Below are 12,449 nucleotides of genomic sequence, written 5' to 3'. Positions count from 1 at the left end.
AGAAGGTGATATGGTTGAGGAGATAAGGGTGGATATTTATCACGATTTTTCCTAAACCGTAGTAAAATCTAGATTTTGATATTTTTCCTTAAATTGTCGAATTCAATTTATGAGTTTGGGGATTCAATTTCATCCACTCCTCAATTGATTTTATTTATATATAATAGATTAATAACACTGGGGGGTCGTCGTTGTGCAATTTTATATTTGTAAGAGAGAACATTGTTGACAGATCTACCTCATTTGTAAAAGAGATTTGATCCTACTATAATTTTATAAAGTTGGTTCCCATAATAAAGAGTTAATGTTTATGTATGTGAGCATTTAAGTAGATTGATCTCCCTTTAACAGCGCCAAGCCAGTTGGGAGGGCCCCTCAACTCAATAAGGAATTGCTCCTTTCTGCATTAGTTAGTTTATAATAGATTTTTTGAATGTTTGAATTTTTATTTGTTTCATTTACAATTGTTATGTTTCAATTCTTGGTTCTTATGTTGAATTGTGGATTCAATTCATCTTCTCTGCTCCACTTGTATACACCATCACATGATTTAATTGTCCAATTTAGTCTAAACATTGTTGCTATGTTCCCAAAATCCCGTACCTCTATTTGAAATGTGTATGGACATTACCATCGTTGATTTCTTGTGTAAGTTTCTACAGCATTCATTTGATCCATCACCCCAATTATGACATGATTCTACAATGCAACGTATACTGTCTCATTTGTTTAGATGTGTCATTCTCACTAATCACTTATATTTGGCCATACCCATCATTTATCTACAACGTTGATATAAAAAGTCATGCATGGTGTAAAATAGAGTGCTATTATGTTTTTTTTTTGTTTTTCACTTATAAATACAAAACCGTCCCTTTTCCTACATCACCAACTACCTATCACATTAGATCACTATGCTTCAACTTGCAACCATTCATATGCTTGATACAATTCAATCCACCCTCATACTCTCTCTCTTCATTCTCTAATTGAACCATTTATATACATAAATTATACAGGGAATTAATTCTATAGATACCTTCATTAATCCGTGATTAGCTTCTGACCATTCCACCCAATTGCATCATCAGATTTATTACAAAAGTTGACAATTTTCTCTTTCCTCATTCATCCCTATACTCATTGTGTGATTGCTTCACAATATACTATTGTTTCCTATCAATTCTCTTAATTTTATACTTTTTTTATTTGTATTGTGTGTATACATTTGAGGAGTGATTTTTGAGTTTTATTGCATTCATTTGTGAGTTGTTTTCAGATTTCTTTGTTTTCCCTTTTCAATTCGGTTTCCTTTGCATGTAATTTAGTTTCCAACAATTTGTCAACGACTATAGGAATTCCATTGAAGGACAGGAAACTTAAGTTAGCTTACTCACGATTAATCACACAAACATTCTTAAATGAAATATTGTGACCTAAACTTGTATAGCACTGAGTTCATCTTGTGTTCCAATGAATGAATCCTTAGTATTAGTTTTAAGTGGATTATTTTCTTTCACTTCTCGCCGCAAAAGAAGTTACTATGAGAGAAATCATTAAAGGACTAGAACATGTTAGTAATCTACACACAAGATGTTGCACGAACATGCATATATGAAAGATTGTAACCTGGCATACTTATAGCACTAGAACCTGGGATACTTATAGCACTAGAACCAATTAGGGAAGGCATCCTATGAACCTGACCTTGCACGTTATAAAACTTTTGTTAAATTGCATGCTTATAAAAATATAAATTTGTTATTGTTACTAGAGGAGTTAAGTTAGGAATCAAAATATAATAACATGCATGATATGTTGTTAGAATAGGAATTACAATAGTTTATTTGCATTCTCTTAACCTAGAAGGTTGTCTAAAAAGGACTAATATCATTGGCTTCTCGTAAGTGCCATAGTTTCTTTGTCTTAAACTAACTAAAGTGTCAAATCTTTGAATTGGCTCAAAAATACAATGAGTTGCCTCTAAACAACTCAAACCTTCATTAAATGTTCAAATAACCCTCCAAAAAAACCGAGATTAACAAGTGAATAGGAAGGATAGGGTCAAAAACCTCTTTGCCAGTTACGATGTAGTGAAAACATTTAGAATTTCATCAAAATTTACCTCCCTACCAAAACCATTCATGGGATAATATCAAAGGAAACTTATTCTAACATTTTTAATGGGGTTTTTCAGAGAAAATCTAAAGGTAGTCTAGATTTCAACCTCCATAGTAAGAAATTGTGAAATGTCAATCTCATATGACTAGTAGAATTTACTTCAATTTCACACCAAATAGTGAATTGTCTCTCCTTGTGATTATATTTTACATGAACAAATGGAAAAATACATAGGATACTTGCTCAAAAATATAAAAATCAACAATCTTAACCATATTAACTCATAATTAACTAATGACTCAAATTGACAAAATTTACCATACTACTTATGAATGTGGCAAAACCTATCATATAGCTCAATTGTCACTGGACGATGAAGACAACCACCACTCACTACCATCCACAAATGGATACTGACTCATCATCATTATTCAAGGAAAACCATGCCACTTTAAATGACTTGCTAGTAGTTTGTGAGGGGTAATCTTCCACTCTCACTAGACGCTGTTGGGTCTTGGGTTCTTAGCATATTACTTAACATCCATGGAAGACAAGCTCCTAACCAATCAAAAGCAATTTTAGGTCTTACTCCAAGACCTAGAAGGTAATCTAGATTTCAACCTCCATAGTAGGAAATTGTGAAAGGTTCATCCAAAATGAGTAGTGGATTTCTCTGCAATTTCACACCAAATTGAGAGTTGTCGCCCATTGTAACTAATCTTACCATGAACAAATGAGAAAAAACACATAGGATGCTAACCGCAAAATACAAAAATCAACAAAATTAACCATGCTAACAAAAGTGTCTCGACTTATAATTAATAAATTTAACCATACTACCTTGTGAATGTGGCAAAACGGACTATAACTCAATTTTCAATGATAGTAAAGATGATCATCACTCATTGACATCCACACATGCATGTTGACTCATCATCATTATTCAAAGAAAAATGACACTATTTTAAATGACCTTCTAGTAGTCCACGAGGTGGTAGACTTTCACTCCTACAAGATGCCTTTGGGTCTTGGGTTGTTAACTTATTTATTTACATCCACATAAGACAAACTCTGGACCAATCAAAAGTAGTTAGGTCTTACTTCAGAACCATAAGACAATTTCAACCTAGATAATATCAACAAGAATATCAATGTCCTATTTATTCATGACTTAGGCTAACTCCAAGTGGCATCGTGCTTTCTAATAAGCATGAATTGAGATAAATATCAACCAAAAATGTTAGTAAATTAAATTACCATTAAGAATTTTTTTATTTATTCACCAATAAAAAAAAATTGAGTGGATTGTGGATTATTCCTTATCTAAGTGGGTTGCAATACATATGAAAATTCACTTTCCCACCCAATTAATAGTGCACGCATGTTGGCATGCTTAGGTCACTTCATAGTATAAATATTTGTACAAATCCATCTCAAAGCATCATATGAATCAACACTTTTCATGCAAAGGTCTTTGTTGGCTTATTGGTACGAGGCTTTGATGTAATTCATCTTATTTGAATTCAAGTACCCCTCCTATTAATATTTAGGAGGAGGTGTATCAAGTCATCATATAAAGAACATGGGACTTTATCAAGTCAATATTCTATAGATGTACAAGGAATGAACATGGAATTTTATCAGGGCAAATATTCTATAAGTGTACAAGGAACCGCTAGAAAAAAAAATTGAAAAAAAAAAATTCAACTAAGTCCTATCAAATCATTTTGAACCACCCTAGTAACACCTAGATCATCAAAATGTAGAGCCACTATCCTTCTTTATTGTATGGAATAAATATCATTTGCAAAATCTTCGCAATGTTTCTCAAAACACATTCTTCCCAAAACATTGTCCCAAGAAAATTGGTTTCATTATAGGATGCTTCACTTTAAAAAATGTTATTGTTGTCACATGAAAAGGTATGAAATGGAACTACTCCCTTGGCTATAATCTATTTATTATCACTCATTTTGAAACGGTTAGTATGATAGAATAAACTTTCAAGATAATCAAGGTCAAAAGATTTTTTTGATCTAGGCTTTCGATCATTTTCCATAAGATCAATTGAGACTTTACTAACTCTTCATTTCCATAAGAGCAATGGAGACTTTACTAATTCTTAGTAGATGATATTTCCTAACTCCAATGGTCATCAAAGAAAATGGAGATTTTACTAACTCTCAGTGGATGATATTTCCTAACTCCAATGGTCATCAAAGAAAATGAACTACTTTAGGACAAGGAACTCCTTATAAAAACAATCATTTCATATATATAAAATAAAAATAAGAGTCCAAAAAAAAATGTATCAAAGTGGTTGTTTGTTATGAAGAACTTTCTCATGCTATCAAAGCTATCGAAAAGCTGCCATTGGCCTCATCCATACTCAATTGAGAGGGTTTCACCCTAGGTCCCCATATTACTGCAAACTCAATCACCTCATTACTCGTTGCTACACTTAAATCCATCTTAAATCTGGATCTGCCAAGAACCAAGAGGGACCAAGTCCAAAGCTAAAATGGATCTAAGCTGGTACTCTGATCTTCCATAATGGATTTCCTCGAACCTTTAAATAGGGTTCATCATAACAAATACCATGGACAAATACTATGGGCTTGTAAACCACCATCAATAAACCAATTAAATGACTAACTCAAACTTATACATAATTATCATTTTTTTATCTTATGTTTATTTTTATTTTATTTTAAATTAATTGACTAGTCAGCATAATACATTACATCGCTACCATACTATGCTGTAGAGCGCCTCTCTACCATACTATGCTGTAGAGCACCTCTCGACGCAGCCAAACCACATTCCCATGAATAAAGTCCAATTGTCACCGAGAATATGTTGAAAGCAACAATTATCTTCCATCATTCTAGTTTGTAGTTTGTAAGAAAAATTTAAAGCAGGAAAAAACTGGTTCATAACACATTAGGGTGAGAAAGGACAGGTTTAACATGAGGTTGCATGACGTTGCTGCACCACGATGAATTGAAGAATAAACTAGGTGCTGATGTTGCTTACCTTCCTTCTCCAGCCTGAGCAAGGACATGGCCAACTAATCCTGAATTGATCAATCCATGAAAAGATAGAAATGATGGGCAAAGAGAGATCGAAGTGACCTATCAGATGTTTCGGGGCTCAAGCAAAGGCGGCCAATCCGCAATCTCGAATGACCAGACATTTTCCACAAAAAATAAATAATATTTTCCATCATGATTTGAAAATGGAGAAAATAAGTAGCATTTATGAAAGCTAAGTTATTTGAACTTTTTTTCTTTTGTATGGCTAATAGTTAGAAAATCCATCTAATCTCTATGTATCATCCCGACGACTAGTAAAAAAGTATTTTGTCAAAATTGGCCGAAATGGGAGGAAAATTTTATCAACCCTACACAATTTACACCCAGAAGGTTTACCACAAGAAAAAAAAGACTCCTCATTAAAATTAGTAGAACTTAGAAGGAAAATAGTGAACAAATTAAGATAGCCTGCCTACTCAATGCAAGGAGTTCTCTTCCCAAATATACAGAAACTCCACCCGTTTGTCAAAGTTTGTCTTCTAAGCATACCAACAAAATATGCATGTCAATAATTCAAGATAGTACACTAGAAAGAAAAAGCATTTACCAGGACCGTAAAATCGCAGTGTATAATATGCACAACTGGCATGTTAGGTAACAAACTAATTCCTAAAATAATAGTTCATGCAAATGGAAACAGTAGCAAGTTGAAACACACAATCTGAAAGGTGCTTCATGATAAATCCCACACTAGAAAGATGAATCAAAAAGCCCACAACAGGTCAACAGGTCAATGCTTGATTTACAAAAACCCAAATCTGCCGATAAGTTCAAAAGGACCATTTGAATGTTCCACTAATAATTCTAATTCCATAATCTGCTCAAGAATTCTTACTCCCATAAAGCATGCAGAGCGAAAAGAGTTGACGCTAACATGTACTTCAATTAAATCACCAACAAAGTCGTCAAATTCATGTGTCCCTATGGATAGTACCCATATACAATTGTGGACTCCTTTCCATGTAGTAAAAAGTATTCACCTGTTTCCTGCCAAGTAAAATGTTTAATTATGCTTGACGAGGAACTATGCAGTTTTGACACTGCCCACACCTTTGTGCTCTTAGCTGCAGTATAGCAATTCTGCGTTGCATGGCATTGCAGGTCTTCAATGCCAGCTCTCAAGAGGGATGTAAATATACACCTTTGAATTTTACTAAATTAACCTGTCATCACTGAATAATGACAATCAAATGAAAATGTACATTCTGTACACCATTGAATCTACTTATTTACTCAGAACCAACATCCAAAAATAGTAAAAACATTAGCTGCAGGAACATAATGAGCTTGAGAACAGTACAACTCATTCAAGAAATAGATTGATATTGTCATCTTCATCTGAATCCTCCTGATTATCATGTGGTATGAAATTCGCCACTGCAATATTTCCCAATATTTCAAGCACCCTTCGAGCTCTGATCTGTCTTATCCTCTCTGCAATGGAATACCAATCAGAGTTGGTGCCAGTTTCATCTTCGGGGGATGCAGCTCTTGAAGTATCTTCAAATGGCATTTCAGGTTGCCCTTCATCCCCGAAGTACTTTAAAATATACCGCCTTGGCTGGCCTTGAATGTTAAAACCGATGGAAGAAAGAGGTCTCCCAACCACATACACATGACAAACACTGACACCACATTTCACCAAGAAAAAGGGAATATTAGGTTTAGTATTATAATGCAAAAATAAGAAAAGTATTGCCTATAGTACCATGATGATGCACCACAAATAAGTCAAGCAAGAGTGCAGATTTAAATAGAACCTCAAGCAGGGATGAAACTAATACTCTGAACAGACCTAACACCAGACAAATGCCAAGGAAGCAGATAGACCACAAAATAAAAATGTTCTAGTGCCTACACAACAAAGATAAGCTTGCAATATAGCGCCACCAACACACATAAATACTGTAAAGCACCAACCGTACAAAACAGTGAATAGAAATCTTGTAATGCCGAAAATCTGAGAAGTCTATATAACTTTTTACCGAAGCTTTACTATTTCCTACAACATCATCCCACGAGTGTATTTACTTCAAAGTTTGATTGCTTACCATATATAATACAATCCATCCATCTCTTGTTGTTGAACCCTACCCAAGAGTTCAACTTGTAAGATGTCCCCAATACATAATACTGGTCTTGGAAGCTTGAACGATTGTAATTTATCCTCCTGATGCACAAGAATGCTTCATTACCAAAACTTGTAAATAGAAACCCTCTTTCAAAACTCACTGTATTCTAAAATTTTCAGATCAACACAAGAAGATCCCAATATTCGCCAATTATAGTTAAATGCTTCTACAAAGTTAACTTTTCTACCTTCTAAAGTGCCATATAAGAATGGTACTTTACAAGAATGGTAACCTACAACATATTAGAAGTTAGAACCATAGAGTGTACCAGAAAAAGGTTGTATAACAAGCAACAAATATTAGTCTTGTATGCTTCTTTGGAACCCATCATCATCCAACTATGGGAAAATTTTCATCATCCACGATTCTGCATTTCCAAGTCTTTGAAATAGATGGAGTACAAAAGAGGTTGTTTCAAGCCTAAAAGAAAAAGGCCAACTTCAAGCCAACCAAAGGCATGCCACAGTTAGGCTGAGGGCATTTCCTCTGCCAGCTCTTTGCAAAACCCTATAAATTGAAATTAGTTCATCATTAAAAGGTACCAATCCTTGGCCCAAACACTGTAAAAAATTAATTCCACAAGCCAGTAAAATGTTCAGGTAAGCGCTTTAGCTACCTGTCTAAGATGAAATTTGCTTCCCCTTACCCAAGTTTTAGGTCTACCGATAGTATTAGAAAAGTATAATTTTTTGTAGGTAGACTAGGAATAAATATTGAATGGACAACATAGTGAGAGAAAAACAACCTCAACAAGATGGCTAAATTTCTTTGTAAATATTAGTTATAACTTATAACTTAGGATACGTCTTGGTTTGTCACTCTTATATAGATTAATTTAAAAATGTGGTGGCGAGAAAACATAGATGATAACAAAGGTTAGAGGCACAAATGATCCTACAGCATAGTACATACTCTAGAAATAGTATTTTATGCAATAAGGCTCTACTCCACTTGTTTCCCTGATGTTAGGGCTGCTTCTGACTCCCTTATATATATATTATAAATCCGGTCCAAAGGTAGAGTTCAAATTCTCATAAACAGGATAGTACAATACCAATTTGTCAGGAGACTGTAGAATCTGCATCAGTTCAGACTCTGGAAACAAGCGATATATACAAGGTCATGTGTGACTAATGATGATCAAAATGAAAACTAAGAGCTACACTCTGCTTTGGTCATATTTAAAACTTAGACATTAGTTAGGACTGTGTATCTTACTAATAAAGTGAATTAATAATGAAGCTTTGAATGCAGAAATTAGTATAGCAGTTAAGGGTCAGGTATTTGGGAGTGACAAAACATACCCTTCTAATATGTAATGAAACATTCTCCTAATTACTTGTGAACGAATCCACTCTCTCATTCTAATATGTATTCCTGTCCATGTTTTTGTGTGTAAAATTCACTAGTAGTATTAGGAGAAATCAAGGAGGAAGGGGAAGGATCTGAAAGACTACCATGGACAGAAAAAGCACCAAGGGACAGCTCACACCCTAGAGATCAAATTAAGGAAATTAGAGATCAACTGAAATAAAAATTGAAGAACAAAATATGGGGGTTATAACTTGAAAATTATTTCTCCTTCCTATGCAAATTTTATAGACCCTAGACGTTACTAGCACTGATAAAGATCCAACATTTGATCAGTTGAGCACTAAACTCTTGCAACGAGACAAATGGAAAAAGCAATTTGGAAAGAGCATGCAGCAAACAAGAAGACAATGATGAAAATAAATCTTCCAAGTCAGACAAACCTAGAAAACCTTTGAAGGAAGGATCTGAGATACTACCATGGCCAAAGAAAAGCATCAAGGGAAATCATATTAAGGAAATTAAAGATTGACTGAAATAAAAATGGAGGAAGAAAATATGGTGGTTATAACTTGAAAATTCTCTCTCCTTTCTATGCAAATTTTATAGAGAACCTAGACATTACTATCATTGATAAAGATCCAACATTTGATCAGTTGAGCACTAACCTCTTGCAACAAGACAAATGGAAAAAGCAATTTGGAAATAGCATGCAGCAAACAAGAAGAGAATCAAGTGCTTGAAAAAACTTTGAAATGCTCTAATTGTGGCATGTTAGGTCATAAAAGTAGAGTTTGCAAAAAGTAGTTATGGGATGAAAAGCACTACGAAGAGTATTCTTCCAAAGATGAATTCGGAAAGAAAGATGCTAAAGTCGTTGAACAAAAGCAGGAAGAGCTATGTTCATGGCCAAAAACAAGATTTCAAAGTGGTAAAGAAATGCTTGGTACGTTGATTCAAAGCATCTTTACATTTTACTAATATTCTTGATTGGTACACTGATTTTGTAGAGGATAAATTTCAGTATGTATGTTTCTATTGTGTTGAGTGGTGGAGCACTAACCTCTTGCAACAAGACAAATGGAAAAAGCAATTTGGAAATAGCATGCAGCAAACAAGAAGAGAATCAAGTGCTTGAAAAAACTTTGAAATGCTTTAATTGTGGCATGTTAGGTCATAAAAGTAGAGTTTGCAAAAAGCAGTTATCGGATGAAAAGCACTACGAAGAGTATTCTTCCAAAGATGAATTCGGAAAGAAAGATGCTAAAGTCGTTGAACAAAAGCAGGAAGAGCTATGTTCATGGCCAAAAACAAGATTTCAAAGTGGTAAAGAAATGCTTGGTACGTTGATTCAAAGCATCTATACATTTTACTAATATTATTCATTGGTACACTGATTTTGTAGAGGATAAATTTCAGTATGTATGTTTCTATTGTGTTGAGTGGTGGAGAATAATATAGGGATTAAAGGGAAATGCCCTTCCTCAGCTAACAGGTCAGAAGGTAATGATTAAAATTATCTATTATGTTCCTTGTTTGAAGGAAAAGATACTTATGATTATTAGTATAACGAAGTGTAAATCCATAACTAGAAATAAATTTCAGCAATAACAGGTGTTTTATTGTTAACAAGAATAGAAAAATGATGGTTGTTATGCATGTGGAGGAACAGGGATTACTACAAATAATAGACAATAAGAATGCAGCATAGGTTCAGCAGAACAGTGGTAGTAATCTCCTTGAAAACTATATGAAAATGCCTAGGTAAGAAAGGTCTCAAGTGAGACAGATCTCGAGAAATGAAGCCCAGAGGATTTTGATACTGAAACGAGTTTGAATCAGCAAAAACGAAAGGAAAACAAGGGGCATATTGCCATATTATGCATTATCTATTGTGATTTATAAGAAGATGACCCTCAAGGAGAGTGAAACTGAAGTAGTAAAACAAGATGGTGCTTGCTCAAGGAAGCAAACACAAAAATTTGATTTGATGGACTGCCAAGATGTGAGGTAAGTTCAATGAACAAGCCAAGTTTTCTGCCAATGCTGGAAAGGTTGACTATTCAACCAACAGTGCCTCTTATCCAGCTAATGAGTCAATAGTCAGACAAAAGGATGGTGACATAAATTGTACTTCATCAACCTTGCTAGATTCAGTTCACTTCCAGTCACTCTTTTGAAGATTTTATATCTCCAAAGATTGTCTTTCTGTATTTTGAACAAGCATGTAAAATGATCATTGTAGGAGGGCATTAGAGATATTTAGAACTAATAATAAATTAATTTAATGAGGCATTTAATGCCGTGATTAGTGTAGTGGTTAACTAATGGGCATTAGGCAGTTATTTACTGTACTCCTAAAATGTAATGAGACATTACATCATCTAATAACATATGAACAAATCCACTCATTCTAATGTGAGTTAACGTCCATGTTTGCGTGTAAAACTCACACTACTAAACAAAACAAAAGATTTCAAAAAATATTCAATAACAAGAAACCCCAAATGTAGTTCAAATATATGCAACCAATTTGCACTATTATCATGCCATGGCCTATAGGCAGAAGATGCCTTACATGGAAATACCTTCAATGGGGTTTGACACATAAACTATGATGCATAAGCAACACAGCTGACATGACTCAAGCTATCCAACAATGAATCCCCCCTCTCAACCGAGAAAACGAGACCATGATTACAATCTTTCCTTCTTACAAAAGGACCACTTAGCAACAAGTTATCTAGCAAAGGTGACATAAAATTAGTAAATTATAAACATTTATCCATGAAACCCACCATAAAACATAGATATCACTAATCCCTTCCTTTAAATTGGATATAGTCTGGACCACTGTTATCAGAACCAGAATAGAACAGGTTGAACCAGCCGGTCTGGCCATTTTCAGGCCCTCACTAGTTCAACCAGTGGCACAGAACTGAAAAAAAGATGATTCAACCCTAGGGCTCTACTATTGCTATGTAATTAATGTTAATGTTAAATCTTTCATTTTCATCACTTTACTTAAATTTTCAACATTATCATTAATTGTTTCAGGATGTTTGAGAGTGGTTCCAACCTCATTGGATTTCATATGGAGAAAGTAGAATTTTAGATCCTACTCAAATCCAGCAGAATTAACAGTTTTTAAGATTTTGAGAAATTGTTTCGGTGATAATCACATCAAAACTCATTTGTCGACACGTTTTGAACCAACCAGCATGGTTCATCGTTAGGACAAGATTTTAGGATTGGAGGAATTGCAGAGTTCCTTTGTATTCTGTCATGTATGAGAATATGCAGCTAGCACTTAATCAAGAGCACCAAGCACTCTATGTACCTCGATGTTGGTAGCACTGATTGAACTCCTCTATCGTGACCCTAGTAAAAATGTACCTGTCACTAAAATGAAATCTCGATTTGACATGTTAAGCTTCTTCTATCTTATTTTAATGTTTAGAGGGTGATCTTGATGGTGATGATCCCCATATAGGCAATGATTTTGATGATATGTAAGTATTTGTAGCATGATTTGTTTAAGACTCTAGAGGGCCATCTAGAGCCTCTTTGTTGATGTATTTTTGGTTCATGCCTTTACTTGCTATATATATGAGAAACTTTGCACATTTGCGTATAATGGTTTGGTTTAATATGGATACACATGAATATACGGTTTTTTTTTCAAAATTTGTATATATGTATTTTTTGGACGACCAGTTTTTTCCACTTTTTTTTCGTTCCAGTCCAATTCCCAGTTTTTGGGTCAACAAGTTTGATGACAGGTCCAGTT

At 34.3% G+C, this 12,449-nt stretch overlaps 1 protein-coding gene across 1 annotated transcript in view; it reads right to left on the bottom strand.

The window, feature by feature from the left end:
• Positions 1-5,907: 5,907 nt before the first annotated feature.
• LOC149158961 (F-box protein At4g00755-like) overlaps positions 5,908-12,449 on the bottom strand; it is a 48,544-nt gene continuing 42,002 nt past the window's right edge. The window contains exons 4-5 of the mRNA XM_089436381.1: positions 7,268-7,386; positions 5,908-6,841 (exon numbers count right to left, since the gene is read on the bottom strand). Of these exons, the coding sequence (XP_089292507.1) occupies positions 6,520-6,841; positions 7,268-7,386 (441 nt within the window). The 3' untranslated portion in view covers positions 5,908-6,519. The remainder of the gene's footprint in view (positions 6,842-7,267; positions 7,387-12,449) is intronic.

The sequence above is a fragment of the Pinus tabuliformis genome, chromosome 5_2, assembly GCF_031772625.1.
Source record: "Pinus tabuliformis cultivar Carrire ecotype Pingquan chromosome 5_2, CPIR1, whole genome shotgun sequence".
Taxonomy (NCBI): domain Eukaryota; kingdom Viridiplantae; phylum Streptophyta; class Pinopsida; order Pinales; family Pinaceae; genus Pinus; species Pinus tabuliformis.
The sequence above is the reverse complement of the archived record's forward strand: the minus strand, read 5'-3'. Positions and strand labels throughout refer to the sequence as shown.